The 19018-nt window shown below is 37.4% G+C and overlaps 6 protein-coding genes across 13 annotated transcripts in view; 2 read left to right on the top strand and 4 right to left on the bottom strand.

Moving 5' to 3' along the window:
* Positions 1-1977, top strand: part of LOC138619596 (protein 4.1-like) — a 31664-nt gene extending 29687 nt beyond the window's left edge. For all 7 annotated transcript variants that reach the window (XM_069696211.1, XM_069696210.1, XM_069696208.1 and 4 more), the window contains one exon: positions 188-1977. In XM_069696211.1, the coding sequence (XP_069552312.1) occupies positions 188-225 (38 nt within the window). In that variant the 3' untranslated portion in view covers positions 226-1977. The remainder of the gene's footprint in view (positions 1-187) is intronic.
* Positions 1978-2029: 52 nt separating this feature from the next.
* LOC138619598 (casein kinase II subunit beta) lies at positions 2030-6616 on the bottom strand. Its single transcript, XM_069696219.1, has 7 exons — positions 6533-6616; positions 5942-6017; positions 4854-4956; positions 4650-4765; positions 4492-4567; positions 4180-4369; positions 2030-3174 (listed from the first exon to the last, which is right to left on the bottom strand). Exons 2-7 carry the CDS (start codon positions 6011-6013, stop codon positions 3084-3086), a joined length of 648 nt encoding a protein of 215 aa, XP_069552320.1. The 5' UTR covers positions 6014-6017; positions 6533-6616; the 3' UTR covers positions 2030-3083.
* Positions 6617-6728: 112 nt separating this feature from the next.
* LOC138619599 (allograft inflammatory factor 1-like) lies at positions 6729-8551 on the bottom strand. The gene is made up of 6 exons (XM_069696220.1): positions 8453-8551; positions 8244-8305; positions 8008-8074; positions 7868-7909; positions 7578-7743; positions 6729-7218 (listed from the first exon to the last, which is right to left on the bottom strand). Exons 1-6 carry the CDS (start codon positions 8469-8471, stop codon positions 7131-7133), a joined length of 444 nt encoding a protein of 147 aa, XP_069552321.1. The 5' UTR covers positions 8472-8551; the 3' UTR covers positions 6729-7130.
* A 912-nt stretch (positions 8552-9463) lies between these two features.
* Positions 9464-11552, top strand: LOC138619255 (uncharacterized). The gene is made up of 8 exons (XM_069695547.1): positions 9464-9520; positions 9829-10155; positions 10233-10508; positions 10601-10657; positions 10763-10930; positions 11018-11062; positions 11169-11228; positions 11328-11552. Exons 2-8 carry the CDS (start codon positions 9906-9908, stop codon positions 11336-11338), a joined length of 867 nt encoding a protein of 288 aa, XP_069551648.1. The 5' UTR covers positions 9464-9520; positions 9829-9905; the 3' UTR covers positions 11339-11552.
* On the bottom strand, positions 11550-14547 carry LOC138619254 (uncharacterized). 2 transcript variants are annotated; one of them, XM_069695546.1, is made up of 8 exons: positions 14210-14547; positions 13368-13649; positions 12996-13283; positions 12889-12918; positions 12340-12585; positions 12120-12224; positions 11952-11977; positions 11550-11839 (listed from the first exon to the last, which is right to left on the bottom strand). In XM_069695546.1, exons 1-8 carry the CDS (start codon positions 14304-14306, stop codon positions 11723-11725), a joined length of 1191 nt encoding a protein of 396 aa, XP_069551647.1. In that variant the 5' UTR covers positions 14307-14547; the 3' UTR covers positions 11550-11722. The 2 variants fall into 2 exon arrangements, with proteins under 2 accessions (XP_069551647.1, XP_069551646.1); XM_069695545.1 differs by having other exon boundaries at positions 11723-11839; positions 12670-12918.
* A 588-nt stretch (positions 14548-15135) lies between these two features.
* On the bottom strand, positions 15136-18848 carry cyp21a2 (cytochrome P450, family 21, subfamily A, polypeptide 2). The gene is made up of 12 exons (XM_069695544.1): positions 18728-18848; positions 18355-18546; positions 18105-18194; positions 17864-18018; positions 17626-17721; positions 17337-17447; positions 17158-17244; positions 16741-16824; positions 16439-16552; positions 16188-16354; positions 15479-15582; positions 15136-15389 (listed from the first exon to the last, which is right to left on the bottom strand). The coding sequence occupies exons 1-12, from the start codon at positions 18846-18848 to the stop codon at positions 15136-15138; spliced, it is 1575 nt and encodes a 524-aa protein (XP_069551645.1).
* Between the last annotated feature and the right edge of the window lie 170 nt (positions 18849-19018).

Raw genomic sequence — 19018 nt, 5'->3', positions numbered from 1 at the left:
AAGTCTAAATCTATAAAATATGGGACCTTTTAAAGGACAGTTACAAGTGTGGGCTCGGTCTCATTTAACTCTGGGCAAGGAACCGTTTTACCCAAAATGTCTTAATATGTCTAATGTCTGTTAAGTACCATCTAAGGAAGATCACCATTGTGACTTTAGATAATATGAATACACGTCTGTCTTGCAGGAGAAACATGGCGGAGGATCAGCATTGTAACTGAATAAGAACTTTCCTCGGCCCTTTGACTCTCCTGTTCCGACATCCCATCGTTAGAGTGAAGCACTCAACACACAGTGACCGGCTCTGTTTGCGCACATATATCCCAGAAGAAAGATCTCATAAATCGGCACCGAAAATGATTGATAACTGACTAGATAAATCTTAGTAGATCCTCTTTGTTTTTCAGTTCATTGTAGGTAGGGCTGCACAGTGCTCAGATTTCAATCAAATGCTTATATCATCCTGGTGTTGTAAAAGCTTAGTGAGTACAGTTTCATTGGTTTAAAAAAAAACAGCATTTTCAGTTGCGTGATCTGTTATGCTTGCTTTTAAATGCTTTTATTTTCCTAGTGGTTTTTACATTGTTGATTTTATACAAATGTACTGTTTCCGATATAGTTTAGACACCATTGTCAGCATTTATTCCCTTGGTGCTGTTAGGGGAACGTTAAGACTACATTCAAAGGAACTCTTTATTTTTATCATTGTTTACTTGTCTATTTAATTCAGGAGAGGCTTTTTTCTTTTCTTTTCTTTTTTTTTTTTTATAAATGAAATGACATACCTCACATCAATGTGTGAACAAAGATATTCTGTGCTCTAATTTGGACAGTTTGTTTGGCTTTGTTCACTGCTCAGGTACAAAAACAAAAACTTAAATCTCTTCTTCCCCAGCCAGCCAAGAACCAGTAGCCTACACATTCTTGTAAAGTTTGAATTAAAAAAATTGATCTATTTTGAATATTTCTCTATTTTATAGAAGTAATGCTTTTTATAGTATTTGTAAAGAATTGAGGTTTTTAAGTTATTCCTGTCCATCTGCTCATGAAATTGTAGGTTACCATTGTGCTGTTTACTGAATTTTTGAGGTCCCTGATTTAAGACCCGTCTTGCCTGACGCCCTGAATCATTCTTATTCGTTTCCTCTTGTAGTGCACCAAGTTGATCAAACTCTTCACAATTTACAAATGACAGTGGAGTGCTTCCCTCAGCCCCGTGTTTTGTTCAGTATCTTAGACGTCAGAATTGCTTTGAACATATTTGGTTGATAAGTTTTACAAGCTTTGGTCTGTTTATCTCAGGTTTTGATATTCTTTGTAAGACTACAGACCTCCATATGATTGTATGAGGAATGTCCATGTTTGTATACCCATCTCTATTGTAAATGTACATTTAAGTTCCGTCAAGTGAGGTCAAGAAATATGAAAAGCTTGTCTGTCACAATAACCACACGTGTAAGAGATGAAGGCAGCTGCCCCAGTACATGTGACTTTTCTCTCATAGGAGCACAAGTTGTCTTTTTTTTTTTACACGTTCCACTATACAGTAATTTATTTGTAAAGTAGGAACTGTTTCGTGTGATTTGATGTACTGTGATGTTTCAGCACAAGCTGGTTTCCAGGCTTCCAGTAGAGATGTCGCGATGTTAAATATTGCATTCATTATCACTCAAGTTTGTAAAGCCTTTTTACCACATAGTCCAAGTAGCTCGCGCTCTCACTTGCTGTTTTCTTGTACTTTTCCATAGAGAAGAAAATATATGAATTCCTTTTAGGTGGCATGTTTAGCAAACTTTTTTTTTTTAAACCCAAAAGAAGCCATTGGTCTTGTAGTTACATGGACAAACTGCAATCTTTCCTGGATGAAAAAGTAGAATTTCACATTGAGGAAAATTAGTTGTTAGACAATTGAAAATATTATTGCTTTGTGACTTATCCCTGTCTTTTTATGAAAAAAATAAAATATGCATTATTTTGCATCTTGTCAGGCTGTCTGTTTGTGAAACATGCAACACAAAAGTAGGGGATCTTGGTAAGAAATAAATATTTAATTCCATTCACTCGCTCCGCAGTGGGTGTTGCTGCATGTTTAACACTGCACTCGAAGAGGATAAACTGTCACATCTAGATTGTTATACCATAATCATGTAAACATGAGACTACAAGTACAGTAATGTCTGGAAAATAGTATTACAGTTGTGTAAACCATTAAGCACAGTTACTGAATTCCTAGGAAACTAAACAATAATAAAATTGCAATTAAGCACAGGTACATTTTAAAACTAAGTTGTTTTTTTCAATCTAATTTGGTATTTATTTGCTTTGGAAATAGTTACAGATCACATTTACACATATTGCTTTCATCAAAGTCTTGGACCATTCACCTCTAGGCAGAAAAATGTTTTACTAGAAACTGAATTTGAAGCATTTATGTTTGAATTGTCCAACTTGAATAACTGCATTATAAAACTAAATTTGAATTTCTTAATTTGAATTTGTAATATTAAAAGTCAATATCCGCATTCAAAGTTTGAAGAGTAAAATTTGAAAATATTTAGTTTGACACTGCATTTCAATCAACTTGAAACTGAATGTAATATTATGAAACTATTTGATCCTCAAAAATCTCAACTTTCTGTATTCTTTCACATTCAGTTCTCACAATTCTGTCAGAAGTCTTGACAGACGGTCACTGATAAGGCAAAGCTGTCTGGGTCTGGTGCCACAGTTTCCCGTTACATTCAATCACCTGCCATTTAGCCATCAGGCAGACAGAGTAAAAGTCACTTTTCTGTTTAGAAACAACCATAAAATGTTGTAAGACAATCAGTTGAGGTTGAACACTGTATCAGGAGATCTCCCCTCAAGGAATAGTAGCATTTCTCATACAGAAAAAAACTAACTTGCTTAAACTTCAACCGTTTCACCAAATGAGAAGAAATGGCTGAATCTGAAAGTGTCTATCAACACAGAGGTGAGTTTTGATAACTACGGGTATTTATTGGGAATATATAATCAATTCTTTTCAAACAAGTAGTAAACAACAACAATTTTGAGTCCACGGTCTTTGTCAAAGCTGACTTCTAGCGAATTGTCTTGACTGGGCTCTTGAAACTTGACGCAGCCTGAAGTTGGAGTTGATAAGCCATTGGGTGAATTTTGAAACCATATAGCCTAAAAAGAAACACAAAAAAACACAATCAACTTCTGGACAAAAATAATTAGCATTTTCTGAGATCAATGACTTGGTTGCATTTGAAATTTGAGGCTACAGCTCAATCTGATGGCGAAACTGAGGACACTAGGCCCGCCCACCTCTTGCAAAAACATGACTGCACCACAGGCCTGTCAAACAGACACCCCCTAACCCCCAAAACATACCACTTTTTGAAGCCCAATATCCAATTAATAATGGAATTATTGTCAGATGGTCCACCAGAAAACTAATAAGAAGTAACGACTTTAGCAAATGGCACCACAGTGAGAGTTTGAATGGAAGTCTACGGAGCCAGAGCCTTTTTTGAGCCAACCTCTAACGGCACTCGGTGGTATTGCATTTTAAGGCACTTCCGAATTGGCCTAATTTTTCAGGCCCGGAAGCAACGCCCACTTTTGTAAACAGTCCATGATTTGTACACACCGGCAGCGGATTTACTTTTAACTAATTGACAACTACATTTTGACACCAAAAGGGCATCAACATGGTTGGAGGACATTTTATGTTATTTAGCAAAAACTAGAAAACTATTTTTACACAATTTTGGACTATTATTATTGTGTTATAGGCAGATTGTATTTTTTTTTTTTTTTTTTTTTAACAGTACTCCCTGATATTAGCAAGTAGAAAAAAAATGAACAAATATGTTCACTGATGGATGAAGACCTGAAGTGGTGCTGCGTCACAGTTGAAACAATTTTGGGGAAACATTGTCCATGTTTCCCCTAACATGGAAAATGTTAGGAGAACATGTTCGGGCTCCTTATGATAGGTCAAAAGACTGCGAAAGCATGCCATGTGAAAAATGTTTTCTTTAATAATTTAATTACATTTTTAAAGTTTGCGTGTTAAAAAGTTTAATACCCAGTAGTCTACGACAAACTTGTCCCCAGTCATTTAAAAAAACAAAACACCAAAAAGTAGTAAAAGTAATAATAATAATTAAGGACATCAGAACTAACCTGGGCACAAACTGGTTGGCTGGTCGCTTTGGACGGTACTCTGGGTGCACCATGAACAGCATGTGAGGGAACCCTGTGCCAAAATAGGCTCCATCTGTGTGGTGGTGTCTGGAGGATTTTGGGGTGTACACATCCATGCACTTTGGGCAATAAAGCTTCACCATTGCTTCTCCTGGGATGTCTGACAAACCTGCAGCAGGCAGGAGAGAAATGATTAAGGAGGGTTTCTTCATGACAAAGGTCACAAAGTGCTGCATAGTTCTTGAGTGACGAAAACACTGTTTAATGTGAAGGTTAAGAAGTCAGACTTACCAATAGGAAGCATTGGCTGATTCTCACAATAGACTCTGGGGCAATAGCCAAAATCCCCTTGTTGATACTTTTCCAGCTGGGGAAAACAACACAATTTAGAAACAACTGGTGATGATCATGTTATGGAGCACGTAAGAAATGATTGGGTAATCGCCTACCATTTGTGCAATGCCTCTGTTTGTGAGGATGTAACGTGCATGTATTAGCCCGTAGAGCATCTCTGCTGCCTGCTCTATCAAGTCGCTCTGGTTCGGGTTATCTTCAAGTTCCTCATCTGTCAGAATAAAAGCGATTCAGGCAGTTCAACCAACGTTACTGATTTATCTAACTGCTACTTTGTACTACTAAAAAAAAAATCTCACCTGGCTCCAGGTCGAGGATCATGTCCAGAGCCTGACGATAGTGAGGCACCTGTTCATTCAAACCTGTCAGGTTAAACTTGTCTTGTATGTAGTCTTCATCGACCTGCAATACAGCAGTAGAAGATAATCAATGGCTATTAATGGCCTTCATTACTGTTGCAGCAGGACATTACTACAGAACACTGATGTGGAGACATTACATAAGAGCTTAACAGGATTAGTTAGAGGCTGCCAGCGTTAAAATTAGACCTTAGTATTTTAAGTGCCCGAGATTATAGGCACTTTATACTTTACGTGCTTTATATATTTTTTATTTAGTTTAAACTCAATACTATAAATGTTATATAATTTCTCAAATTCCAAAGTGACATTTTCAAACACCAAATACTACAGCGTTGAACAAAGAGGATAATAAGTCCAAGACTTCTGGAGTGTTGTAAATAAAACAAAACAAAAAAAAGCTATTTGGCAATACCCGTCCAACGGGCATTTAAATTAACATTAAGTGAAATATTACAATAACAAAGCGTCCAGTGTTTCCTCTCTAATTTTAAAGGGCTGTAGTGCTTCGGGCCTGTTTTCTAGTTTTGATTAGAGCTGGGTTTCTAATGCTAAACATAAAGTGGAGGCGATGTTTTGCTGTGGTGGTGCACTAAATTAATACAAAATATTCAGTTTACTATCATATAAAACAGAGAAAAGCTGTCAGTGACAAAGGTTCATTTTGCTAGAAAGGTTTCACATAATAGTTTATCAAAGCACTTGCCGATTAATTATTTGTTTATCTGCCATTTTCCACACAAGGAAACAATAAAAAATTTAAAAAAAAATGGCCACGAACATTTTAAAGTGTTGACAGGGGAATATCAGAGAGGGTGGGGAATATCAGAGAGGTTGGGGAATCCGGGGGAAGAGGCCGTTTTTCCTCTCTGATTATAAATTATACTTCAATACGTCCTGTCAACATGCGATACTAAAGGTCTGCGAAAGGCATGCTGTGGTGTGCTTTAAAAAAAAAAAAGTTTTTGACTGGATTGTGTCGGATTCTTTATTCCCAATTTGAGAGAGAGAGAAAGAGAGAGACCGACCTCGCAGAAGAACTCATTCCCTCTGAGTCCACAGAACCACGATATCCAGGACACCTCCTCTGAGCTGCTCATCCTCCTGGCAAACCAACGCAGAGTTGCAAGTGAACCATTTTACATGCACACGTGTTTTTATAAAAAAGGCCTCAAGTCTCGCACCAAAAAAATCTGTGATCCGTCAGATTCTGCAAACTGCAGCGTTAATTGTGCTCGCACAATTTGATGGGTCGCAGATTTCGGCGTAACACCGTCTGGAGATGCGATTGACAAAAAAAAAAAACACAAAAAAAACTTTACAAACACGAATTTAACATTACATTCCGCCGTAGGCACAACAAACGGAACCTGACATATCTGAGGTTTGAATAAAAAGTGTTATTTTTGGCGTACGTGATCTTTAATTCACCTCGAGTTTCCCCTCACCAACCTGCGTTAGCGCGCGTAGCTTGCAGGCTAGCGCTCGTGTTTGCACGTAATATAATACCGATGGTGTGCCAGTTAATCATTACAACAACAACAACAACGACGTGTTTTTTTTTTAAAGTGCTGCCAATTTGTGTATATAATTGTTTACAGAGAATCACTTTTACTCACCCTTCCCTGTATTAATTAACACATCAACTTGCAAGCTTGGCTGGTTTGTCCTCTCTTCCCGGATTGATGACAAAATCCGGTCATCCTGAAATTTCAAAATAAAGTTCCTCATAATGTTCCACATTGCAGTGAAAGGAAATGTGTCGCAATGTTGTTTGACTTAAAAACCCATATCAGTAAGAACAGGAACACAAAACTTTTTTTTTTCCTTTCCCATTTTAATACATTTCCAACAAAGTTATCATAACAACCAGTAATTGTTTTAGTCTCGTAGGTGTCTTAGAAATATTTTTTAAACCTTAACTGATCTTCTGTATTACGTGATATTCCCTTTCTTAGGTAGTAGTTTATTTTTGCCACACGTGATAAAGGCGACTCCAATGTACTTTCAATACATCATTAAGTTACATTTTGCATTTAATTAAACAGCTAAAGCAATACATATTTTTTTTTGTAGATTCCATTGCATAAAGTTTCACATTTTACAATGTGTTTCATGTTTTCTCCAATTGGCACAAATGTTGAAATATTAAGACATTTTTTTAATACTGAAAAGAAAATAAGGCTCATTAATTTTCAGCCCAGATGGAGAGATCCTTCAGGGCAGATCTGAAAAAGTTTTGCGAGTCGGTGGTCCAACATCTTTCTGCTCCTGCTCCTTTCCAATGCCTTCAAACATCAAGATCCTTAAATGAAAAAAAAACAAAAATATTTGACCTTATTTACATTATTGTAAACTTTAGACAGATTTAGACATTACAGATTGGTTTGTTTTTAGTAAACAGTTATTGGACATTTTTTGTTTTTTTAAACCAATATATTTTGCTTACAGGTTTTACCTTGTGTATTGAGATCAAGAAACAAGCTATTTTTTACTACCAATCTTGTAATTTGAGCAGAGAGATTTAAGATTGAGGCCATGATCATAAACATTTCAGCAACATTTCAAGAATTTGGGAATTTAATCCTCCTCTAACCCTAATCCATTTGCGACCCAACTTTAGTCTCCACCTATTCTCTGAATTACCGAGCATGTCATACTCACAGCTTCAGAATTGCATTTCTTTTCCCCAGCATCATATTCAGGAAGTCACTGTAGCTGAAAGTGTCTTTTGATGCACCCCCAACCACTTCCGACATCATCTTTTTCAGTTCTAAGTGAGTCTTGGCCAATCCAATTTTTTCTAGCATTCGTTTTAATCCCATTATATCTAAAAAAAAAATGAAAATAAAATGGGTGTCACAAAGAAAACAAGTCAAAAAGTGCTGATATGTTTAATATCTTGTCATGAGTGAGTCACTTCTGAAAGCAAACGTTGTTTACTGTGGCCTTACTTATGTCCCCTTTGTCATTTAGATCAAACTCCATGTATTTTTCTGTAATACAAACAAATATAAAGTCATACCAACATCTATGACAGTGCAAATATTAAAACAATGACCTGAAGAGTTCTTAGTAGCCCTTGAATACTCACTTTTAAACATTTCGAGCTTTGAAGTCAGGTCTTCCTCTTCTGCATACTGGGGATCTGAGAGAAAGGCCTAAGGATGTGATAGATAAATGATTAAAAACGAATACATGTGACATTATTTTCAACTTCACACATGTATAATATTTTTTTTTTTATCAAGCCCCTGTTTGTAAAAACATCCTAGTTATTACTAGGTAGCGTTTCTAAAAGATATCAATTAGACTATTAGTTCTGCTCACCTCATTGATAGAGTTCAGTTTTTCTTCTTGTTGACACTTCCGGAAACCATATGCTTTACCTCCTGTGAAACAATAATCAGCAACAACATTCAATGCACAGAAATCTCACAAATTACCCATTTAAAAATATGGAATTCAGAGTTTTATCATCACTGGTTAAATGAGTTTTAATACAATAGAACAGTCTCAGCAGGAAAAGTCAAACTAACCTTGAACACTGTTGTCCATTGTTGTGAACAGTGCAGAGAAACTGTGAAACCAGCACTGACAGTGAAAAGTTGTGATGGCGTTTCAGTATATCGAGCCAGAAGAGGAAGGGAAGTGACAGAGTTTCAGTTCACAATTGTGAGGTTCCTCTGTTGTATTTAAGACAGCAGCAAATAGAGGTCAAGTGCATGATGCAAATAATAACATTTCCACTTTGTCTGAATTTCACCAGACATGGTGTAAAAAAGTACTCCTGTGTTGCTCAGTCAGAGAAGTTTTCATACAGGCTCTGCTGTGTAATGGCCAGGCTGAGCTTATTCAAAGCTATATGTTATGTTTCCTTTCCGTTATCAGTTCAGATAAGTTTTAATTAAGGAAGGAAGACTGATGTAGCAACAAGAACTGTCTTTTAAAATAGAAACAAATACAAGTTGGTTGTCAGAAGTTATGTGCTTGCAAGAGGCATGTTTGAAAAACAGTAGACTTTTATCTTTCAGGAATTAGTTTTTCTTTCTTTCTTTCTTTCTTTCTTTCTTTCTTTCTTTCTTTCTTTCTTTCTTTCTTTCTTTCTTTCTTTCTTTCTTTCTTTCTTTCTTTCTTTCTTTCTTTCTTTCTTTCTTTCTTTCTTTCTTTCTTTCTGTCTTTCTGTCTTTCCTTTCTGTCTTTCCTTTATCATAGACAGTTGGAAGTCAAATGCATTGCTCAAAGGCACCAGAGTGACTAGTGACTATAAGTGCTACTCTCTCACTTTCCCCACCAAAATGTAAATGTGGGCTCAATTAATAACCTGACAACAAAACGTGCTCTTGTGGTCAGTGGTCAAGTTGATGTAATGTTTTATTCTCGCCACACGGTGGGACTGTTACTTAGTTAACAATCGTAAAGTTTGACTGTCCAGGTAGTTCCAAATTGAGACTTCTGTGTAATTATAGGAACTGAGATTGAATAAATATAGAGTTTAGAGGAGAATAACCTTTTGTCTCTTGACTCGCTGTGTTACATACAGAGAATGGCACATGTTTATACGCAGGCTCTTTTTTCATTACTTCTGTTAATATCAGAATACAGAGGTGAGTAGGTTACTCGATAATTTATTAACCAAATTGTATCATAAATATATATCACACAGTTTTCTTCTCAGTAGACAATTAGTGTATTAAGTATATACCAGATGTTGATCTGTGATTGAACTTTAACTGTCTATTTGATAAATAATGGAAAAAAAAAAAAATTTCAATACATGCTATAAATCTTGAATTATGTCTTGCTCTTCTGACCCTGCTTGCTTTGGAATCTATCGAAACATCCGACATATAGTATGTAGTTCTAACACTTGTTATATGTTTTATGTCTATACGTTACATTGTCCTTATTTTAGCTACCTCGCTACCGCCTGAAACTGTGTCAGCTCTTAAAGAAGAAGATGTGGCTCTCTCTTGTTTACCTTCAAATGTAATGGACCCAAAGAGCTGCTACAGAGTCAAATGGATAAAGGTTACCACGGATATCAATCAGAGGGAGGATATATTTGTGTGGCCAAATACATCCCGTGATGCCAAACGTGTAAGATGGGAAGCTGATGGAAATGGACAAATGTGTCTTTTTCTGACAAAATTACAAAAATCTGATGGAGGACTGTACAGCTATGAAATCTGGCAAGGATGGGACCGTCTTCTGGTCAAATCCATATCTTTAAGAATAAAAGGTAAAACAAATGTTTTCCATTCATTTATTTATCTATTTTACAAATCAATGTCACTCATTTATCACATGATCTTTCAGACTGCAAAATCCTTCCAGCAGTGAAGGCAGCGCCCAGCACGCCTGCGAGGCTGGACTGCCCAGGGAACATAACATCAGGACAGCAGGGACCCCAAAATACCACATGGGCAATAGTGAAAGGGAACAAACGTGAATTTGTCCCCTCTGAAAGGCATACAATTAACGGCACATCTTTGGCTATCCTGTCTGTGACCACCAGTGACAGCGGTTGGTATCGATGTCATTACGTGCTTGGACAAACTCAGCGATGCTTTGACATCAATCTACTTGTCCAAGGTCAGACTTTTATCTATTATATTAGTTATTATCACTTAAACAAATGATAATATGCATAACTCCTGTTTACCATTTCTGTTAATTTAATGAAGAGGAGAATGCTTTTGTGGCCACAACGGTTCCTGTTATTGCAACAAAAACTCAGCAAGGTCTGTTTGTTTTCAGTATTTTACATATAAATTCAATTGAATCAATTGTCAATGGTGGTTCTGTAACTCATTCAATTTGCTTCCTGTTTACCCCAACACTGACAGCTAGTGAGAGTGCATCGGACAACAAGGAAGAGGGCGGAGAAACTTTGATTGCAGTTGTGGCCTCCTTAATTTTTGGGGTCATCCTAATTGCTGCACTGATTGGATTGTTCATTCACCGCAGGCGTAACACCCAGAGAGCCACGGAGCAACTCCAGAGTTACACTCCAGGTTTGAGCCGTCTTTACAGCAGGTTAGTATGGCACATGAAAGAGCTTAGTGAAGTGTGATCTTAGGTGAACATTTTCTCGTTAATAGAGTCTCTGCATCTGTATGAGAGTGTGCATCTTCCACTTCCCCACGGTGAGTGACACATTACTTCCTCATTACCTTGTTTAAGTTTACTGATGTTTCTTGCTTTGTTCAATTCTGCCGTGAGAACTTTTTGTTTATTATCGTTATTTCACAGATGCTGCAAACCCACAAATGAACAGTCTTTGCCAGTTTACAGATGGAAGCACATGTACTTGTAAGTAATCATACAGTAACTTATATTATGGAATCATATTTAGACCCTTATCATATTCATAAATAGTAAAAGAAAATTATTTTCTCTTTGTCATTGCAGTCCATTGGTAATTATTTGAAGTCTGGCCAAGAAAAAGAAGAAGAATTTTCACGTAAAATTCACGCACTTGCCACCTAAACTGGATCTGCCTTATGTAAAATGTGTAATATGTAACTTTTACCTTATCATCCAGTTTGCGTTATTAGATCTAATCATCTGTATTGTTCAAATTAATGGAGACATGCTTATAATGTAGTCTTTGAATAAAATCTTTTATTCAGTTTTCACACATATCTGTATGACGATGCATAATCATGGCAAAGGAGTCATAAACCCTGATCTGTTTCTGTCTGTTACAAGAACAAATTTCCTTTAAAAACTGTATTTTTATAGTGCTGATGATAAGAAGTCTTTACTGTATCAAGATTGAATTGAGGACATACTGTTATGTCCCTTTAGTTTACAACCTGTAATAAATCATAGGAACTCTCCACTGTGGGGGCTGCTTCTCTTTTGAGTTGTCTTTGTGGTTCCTCATTATTTACATCCTGAACCATTTCATAAACATGAGTCTGTGAGGAGGAAGAATAGTGATGTGAGTATGTGAGGACATTACAGCTTGAGACAAATGAAAAGTTTTTTAAACTATTTTCAGCATTATATCGTTTTTTTGTTTCATCTCACCATTCCCATACTTGACTGTTCATTTGCTGTAAATAGAGAGATAGGAAAACATTGTCATTATTATTATTATTATTATTATTATTATTATTCATTTTCATCAAGGCTATCAAATCATTATTATAAAATAGTTGTGGTCTGGATGTATGATCCCTCAACCAGATTCTGTACCTGCGTCCTTGTTGTGCTTCCTCTTCATGCAGATGTAGAGTCCTCCAGCCCCTAGGCACATCAGGAGGCCTAGAGGAAGGCCTAACCATGCAGGTGTTTGCAGAGCTGAGGACATTAAAATATTATAATCTTTCTAGTTTACTTGGAAACAGAATGTATTTTGTCTTACGCATGGGTTTTATTCAGGAAAAAAGACAACAATACCACAGTGCACACTTACGGTTAACAGAGCGCCATTTCTTTGATGCCATCAGAGCACCCTCTCGACGCACAGAGCAAGTTATTTCATCTGATCTCGTTGGGAGAAACACCTTCTTTATAAGGGTGTTATTGACTGCCATTAATGTGCTCTGCCAGTCTTCATGGTTACTTCCAGACCAAGTTAAATTGAAGTCTTCTTCACATCCTTTAGCGCAACTAAGCACACAAGTCAAGGTGAGGTGATCTCCTCCTGAATCTGCAGTAACTGTGAAGACAAAGAAGAGGAGAGATATTTTAATAGCTGTGACGTCTGTCTTTTCATGTTCTGTTTTGGGACTTAAGCACTTACTGTCCAGGGTATGCAGCCTGACTCTGTTGAGCACCTTTTGTTGACCCATGGACTCTGAACATTGGTAGTCTCCAGCATGCAAAGCTCTCACTTTATCAATGACTAATGATGAGTCTTTAGTCACATGAAAATGTTTTGTTTTGTCATGCATTGCCCACTCCGTGCTGCCTCTCAAATCAAGAGGGGAAGTGTTGTTACAAGGCAGTGAAACTGACTCACCAACCACAGAAAACACTTCCTCCAGGCCATCTGGGTAAAAGAGGGAACTAGTCACACTTTGCACATATAGTATTGAACCACATCTTTCATTCTGGCCAGTAGAGTACCTTTTACTGTTGTTGTGTAACTGGTGGTTGCTTTAAACACATCATCCTGAGATATTTTGCATTTCCATTTTCTGCGATGGTCTGTCAGTTTCTTTCTGATGATCAGTTTAGAGAAGCAAGCAGATGGATTTCTGAATGTAAATCTGTTTCCATTTAATGGTGTGTCATCTTCAGCACTCCACTTGATATGTATCCCTCTGCTGTTGGTACAGCCGATGTGTCCTTTAAAAGTATTAAGGGAACAGTGAAGCTCCATCATATCCTCAGCAGCAGTTGAGCTCCTACTTACTGGTGAATGAAAAAATAAGTGACAACTGTGTCAGTAACTGTTACTCTTAAAAATGGTATAAAGCACGAGGAAATCGAACTTACGTTGAAGAAACTGAAGAGAAACATTTGAATTGAGTGTTTCACTGTGGCAGGAGTAAAGTTGTGCATCATTCAGGACCAGGTGAGTAATCTCCAGAGAGCAGTCCTTTAGCAGGACGTGTCTGTGGCCGTTTGGAACCGTCACCTTTCCAGCCTTCACCATCTCAGTCGGCAATCCAAAATGTCCAGACATGTTCCAGTTGACAGAGGAGCAGGATGTAATAGAAGGTATACCACATGGCAAAGTAATACTATCCCCCTCTGTGGCAAACATCAGCAACTGATCTGTCAGAGAAGATAAAAAGGATGCATTTCATTTTCTTGGTCATTTGAATAAATAAACTTGATATAAGATTTTCTAAACACACATTTATTATTGACATACACGAGCAGTTGTTGACCCTTCATTGACTGACTGAACTGGTGAATTCACTTATTAATTCATAACCATAATTTATATTTAAGTTGCTTTTTATGGTCAATTTATTTAGAATTTGCAGTGTATCATATTATAAGTAAGAAAAGTAAGCATTCAGTTGAATTAATATTAGACAGTGCCTCACCAGATAGAGAAGGTCAGCTGGGATAAAATTATGGCACAGCCAAAAATAACTATTCAACAGGCTTTTATATGTGTTATATATACAGTATATAGATAGATAGATAGATAGATAGATAGATAGATAGATAGATAGATAGATAGATAGATAGATAGATAGATAGATAGATAGATAGATAGATAGATAGATAGATAGATAGATAGATAGATAGATAGATAGATAGATAGATAGATAGATAGATAGATAGATAGATAGATAGATAGATAGATAGATATTCATAATTACCAGTTGACTGAAGTCCACCGGCCGCCTTTGTGAGAGAAAGCAGGCAGAGTCCTAACAAAGAAAAGGAACCCATTCTTCTCTCAAGATGTCTTCGCATAGATTTGCCTGCTTATTGCTAAATCCTGTGATAGCAGAAGTTTTACAAAAGACACACTCAGGAAATGACATCGACCAGCCCATGAAGGGAACCTATATTAATGTTCTCCATTCTGATAATTTTGTGCCAAAATTGTGGCAACTATACAAATTAGAGTTTCATTTGTCCCGTCTGTTGTTTTACATGTAATACACTCACTTTTTTATATCATCAGATAGTAAACTGGTAAAAATTCAAACACTTCCCCCCTATGCTTCCCACAGATACCCACTCAGAGATGAGGATAGTTAACCTGTTGGTGTACAGAGCATATTCAACAGAGCAATTTTACTGTCTGTAGTGTGTTCAGTGTTTGTCCACTGGGTGGTGCTCTCAGGCTCAGTAAAAGAGATTACTTTTGTTACAAAATTATCAGTGGCTTCAGTTAACAGTAAAACGCAGGTTGATTCAGATTTTGTTTGACATCAAAAGTGTTCAAGTCTCCTTAGCTTCAGTTTCCACCTTGAAAATATGTTTATGTTTATGATTACCTGCTTGATTATTCTTGTAATTTTCCCTCTCCACATGAAATGTTGAGGTCAGATTTTATATCTTAGTATCAAGTACCCATAATGAAGTTTGCTTGTGTTACTGTACTACAGAAGAAAAAACTTTCTGGGTTTAGACATGTTATTTAGTGATCAGCAAATACATCACTGCGATAAATTGATTGTTATGAGTCCATGAACTTACTCTTTTAATTAACACCAGCAAATAGACAGCTGAAGAAAGAACTCTTTAAAAAGTCATTCATGTGCACACAATTACATAACATGTGAGGAACTGAAGCTCAGGGATCAGTCACAGGTCTTGGATGGGCTATAACTTTGTAGGACTTGACCTTGAGCACAACACTGGCAACTCCTCTCAGGTCAGGCAGCGAGGTCTTGCTCTCTGCAGGGATGAACTGGAAATCTCTCAGTAAGTAGGCAGTTAACAGAAAGAGCTCCATTTTGGCAACTGACTCCCCCAGGCAGAGCCGAGCCCCCCCTCCAAAAGGGATCAGGGCACGGGTGGAGCCTCCTCCTCCTTCCAGAAAGCGCTCTGAAAGAGAGAGAGAGAGTAGCCACTTTATTTGAGACCTGCTGAGCCAAATGAAAGGAATGCACTTCACCCTACATTTACAGCCGTACCTGGCTTGAAGCAATACGGGTCAGACCAAACTGCAGGGTCGTGGTGAGCTCCAAAAAGATTAGGAATGATGACTGTATTCTTAGGGATGAAATAACCTGCAATACTAAAGATGTGGGGGAGTAAAAACAGTATTATCAAGTATTATGCTGTGAAAAATATCAACAAAATTTTTGTACACCTAACCAAGTGATCATTGTGTAAATCTGTTCACTGACTTAACTAGAAATAAATTGTTTTTAGGTTAATGTTATAGTCCCAACATGACCCAAGTATACAATATATCAATACATAATAATATATTAACATATAGAATTATATTTTCTTACAGATTTCTGCACACTTTTTGTATGAACACAATTTTGGTGATTTTTAGTTCATTTATTTGTTCATTCTGTTGCTGGTTTGCAGGAATGAAGTAATTTTTTCATGCACAGGGACATTTCAAGGTCGGCAGGATATCCAGGTTTTGTATTATTGCTTTAAAAAAGTTCAAGGCAATTTTTTTCTGAGCAACCATGTTCTATGTAGGAATTTGCACCAAAGCAGTTTGAATATGTGATGTTTTAATTGATGATTCCTCCTGCACTATGGGTTTATGGCAGATTTGGAAACTTCTCTCTATCGAACCACCATGTTACCATTCTTAAAACAAGTCTCAGCCCTTATCAATAAAAGAATACAAATCATAGATTCATCCCCTCAGCTGACCTGCTGTCTCTGATTGCTCTGTGTGGCACCGCCAAAGGGGCAACTGGCCTGAGTCTGAGCACCTCATTGATCAGGGAGCACAGGACAGGGAGTCTGTGTCTGTCACTGTACTTGGGGTATCGGCCCTCTAGTACTGTGCACAGCTCCTCACACACGCTAGTCTGCACCTGAAGGTTAAAATAGAGAGGAGAGAGACACTGAAATAAACTTCAGGGTTTGTAAATGTTGTGGTTTGTAAAACTTTGCCGTGCCTCTGGTCTGTGCAGTAGGAAGGCCACAGTCCAGTTCAGCCAGGATGCCGTGGTCTCTGTTCCCCCGATGAGAAGGTCCACAGTTGCCATGTGAACATGAATATCTGTTAGGAGCTGAAAAAAGAAGACATGTAATGTAGTAATCGAAATTTTCATTTCCAGATTATGTTTATTTAGCAGAATTATTAAGACATTATGTTGTTCATTAAAGAAAAACATTGTATTATTTGATCAATTTAAGAAGTTGTTACTTTACAAAACTTTCAAAATCCATCTCTCCTGTCCAGTATGTATATACATACCCCTCCATGCTCTGTGTTGTGATGTTTGTCCAGGCCCTGGAGGAGGCATCCTGCGATGGCATCCTCATTTTTTTTGTCCTGTAACTGCACAAATAACAAAGCAAAGGATGATAAAAAAAAATTAACATGCGGTAAATAACACATGCCGGATACATGCACAAAGAAAATTAACTCGAGTTTGAAATGTGTGTATAATGTGAATTTTTTTTTTAGATGACTTGAATTGTGTGATTTTGACATTTGTCTTTTCTTGCACACGAGTATTACTATAATTATTATTAAATCATTAAGCCTCACCAAGCCTTGCTTTCTGACCTGCGACGATCAATATAGCATAATTAGACCTCTCTATAGCATCTCTATAGCATATCTCTCTTTTACAAAACAGAAATATTTTTCAACCTTGACATCACTAACCTTGTAATTGTTGAGGTGTGTTCTTATAATTTCATCTCTCCAGGCAACTTCTTTCAGAAGACGGGCAAACACAGGATTGGGTAATTTCTTTGAAAGAACAAATATTGTGACGTTTGATTCAAAATGTGGTTTTATACCGTGTGATCTACAGTCAGCATGGTGATTTTTTTTTTACTGACTCTGAGCAGTGGGAAGGAGTCCAGAGCCGAAATCCAAAAAGAGCCCCACAGAGCAACGATCTCATTCAGACAGCTGTGCAGCTGCTGCAGCTCTGAGGAACTCTTATCATACTAGAAAAAAACAAAGACATGAAATAAGGGAATAGAACTTGTGAATGCAGTCATACCACACAAGCTTCTGAAAAGGGGCAACATAAACAAGCAATCGTCTGCCACAACTATGGAGCTTTTATTGTCCATCTCCAGTTTTCAAAGGTACAAACAGAGTTACAGAAGAAAAGTTACTCACTTCTTTTCCAAAAGTCAAAGTGGTGATGACATTACTTGCTGCCACTGTGAAATCCTCTGAGAGATCTACAGCACTGCCTTGATAGTCCATCAAAACCTAAAGAGTGAAGAAAACATGTTTATGTGTTCACTTTGGAAACACCCTAACATTTGGTTTGCTCTCTCACATCACATTATAGTATTTTTAGAGAAAAGACACTGTATATTTGACTTGTGAATAATTTGTTTCTTTTCTGTACCTTTCGCAGATGCAGTGCCTGTCTCTCTATCACATCGTGTAAAGACTGCTGGCAGCACCGCTGCAAAGCACTGTGGACGAGACGACGATGTGCCTTCCACTCGTCATTATAGTCCCCCAGAGAGATGGTGTGTCCTCCTCCAGACACAATATCACCTGATGAAAATGAGGAGAGGTCATTAGGACATACATGCATACGCTATGGGTCTCACAAAGCATGCCAAACGAACTGAGTTCTTTACCTGTGTATGAAATCGGCCTCCCAGCAAAGTCAGACCATTTCTTCACCAGCGCTTCTCTTATTACTTCACTACTATTAAGTACCACCATGGCTAAAAAAAACAACAACACAGTAAACATACAATGTTTTGGTATGGTGGCCATCTGATCCTCATTAAACATGTCTGGAACTGAAGTTTTAGTTGACATCATTGTTGTCATGTCATCAACTCATGTAAGAAAATGGTGCAAAATCCATAAATAGATGATTACTTGTGTTTCCACATTTAAGGCGGTAAATGTTTCCATAGCGTTGCGCCAGATTGGTGAGGTGAATTGGTAGATGGTTGTGTGTCAGCTCCATCATATTGCCTATAAGGAAGAGGCTGGAAGGGCCTGGGAGGGAGGGAGATGAGGAGCGAGGAAGAATCTGATAGATGTACTGCAGAAGGCTAGATTGAGCTCCTAGACAGAGTTAGAAAAGGCAAAGTTAATATATAAAGAAAATGTTTACAAATAGTAAAAATTCATTCGATTTATAATGGATTTTAGTGGTTCATTAGTTGGTCATACATTCAATAATTATGCCATTCAATACTTTACAGCTAGCATGAACTAGATATTAAGAGAATAAATAGATATTTACCTGCAGACTCTCTTCTGTTGTGATTTCCCTGTACTCGTGTGTCCCTCCACATCAGCACCATGAACAGCAGTACTACTACAAACACAGCTCCCACACTGACCATTGAGATTTCTATTGCCATTTTGTGTCTCCTTCCTGGTGTCCCACTTCAGAAAGCTGGTCAGTACACCGCTCTTCACATTTATAGTCATCTCATAAGTCTCTGAGTGCATCAGCTTGATATGATGTTGGTGTTTTTACTTAAATCAAGGATGTCTAAATATTTTTTAGTTAAATATATCTGATGGTGAG

This window comes from Brachyistius frenatus, unplaced genomic scaffold (assembly GCF_029030835.1).
Source record: "Brachyistius frenatus isolate BFR_SWC_R1_liver_20210118 unplaced genomic scaffold, ASM2903083v1 Contig_20, whole genome shotgun sequence".
NCBI classification, from domain to species: Eukaryota; Metazoa; Chordata; class Actinopteri; family Embiotocidae; genus Brachyistius; species Brachyistius frenatus.
The sequence above is the reverse complement of the archived record's forward strand: the minus strand, read 5'-3'. Positions and strand labels throughout refer to the sequence as shown.

Coding starts and splice junctions, on each gene's coding strand:
- LOC138619598 (XM_069696219.1), bottom strand. CDS start 6,013: ATGAGCAGCTCAGAGGAGGTGTCCTGGATATCGTGGTTCTGTGGACTC. Junction 4,957..5,941: donor GGAATGAGTTCTTCTGCGAG/GTCGGTCTCTCT, acceptor GCTGTATTGCAG/GTCGATGAAGACTACATACA. Junction 4,766..4,853: donor GATCCTCGACCTGGAGCCAG/GTGAGATTTTTT, acceptor TTATTCTGACAG/ATGAGGAACTTGAAGATAAC.
- LOC138619599 (XM_069696220.1), bottom strand. Junction 7,744..7,867: donor AAATGACAAAGGGGACATAA/GTAAGGCCACAG, acceptor TTTTTTTTTTAG/ATATAATGGGATTAAAACGA. Junction 7,219..7,577: donor AGAAATGCAATTCTGAAGCT/GTGAGTATGACA, acceptor TTTTCATTTAAG/GATCTTGATGTTTGAAGGCA.
- cyp21a2 (XM_069695544.1), bottom strand. CDS start 18,848: ATGGCAATAGAAATCTCAATGGTCAGTGTGGGAGCTGTGTTTGTAGTA. Junction 17,722..17,863: donor AGGCACTGCATCTGCGAAAG/GTACAGAAAAGA, acceptor TTCACTCTTTAG/GTTTTGATGGACTATCAAGG. Junction 15,583..16,187: donor AGAGCAATCAGAGACAGCAG/GTCAGCTGAGGG, acceptor CCACATCTTTAG/TATTGCAGGTTATTTCATCC.
- LOC138619254 (XM_069695545.1), bottom strand. CDS start 14,306: ATGCGAAGACATCTTGAGAGAAGAATGGGTTCCTTTTCTTTGTTAGGA. Junction 13,284..13,367: donor TTCTCTTCAGTTTCTTCAAC/GTAAGTTCGATT, acceptor TTCATTCACCAG/TAAGTAGGAGCTCAACTGCT. Junction 12,225..12,339: donor GAAATGGCGCTCTGTTAACC/GTAAGTGTGCAC, acceptor TAATGTCCTCAG/CTCTGCAAACACCTGCATGG.
- LOC138619255 (XM_069695547.1), top strand. CDS start 9,906: ATGGACCCAAAGAGCTGCTACAGAGTCAAATGGATAAAGGTTACCACG. Junction 10,156..10,232: donor CATATCTTTAAGAATAAAAG/GTAAAACAAATG, acceptor ATGATCTTTCAG/ACTGCAAAATCCTTCCAGCA. Junction 10,509..10,600: donor CATCAATCTACTTGTCCAAG/GTCAGACTTTTA, acceptor AATTTAATGAAG/AGGAGAATGCTTTTGTGGCC.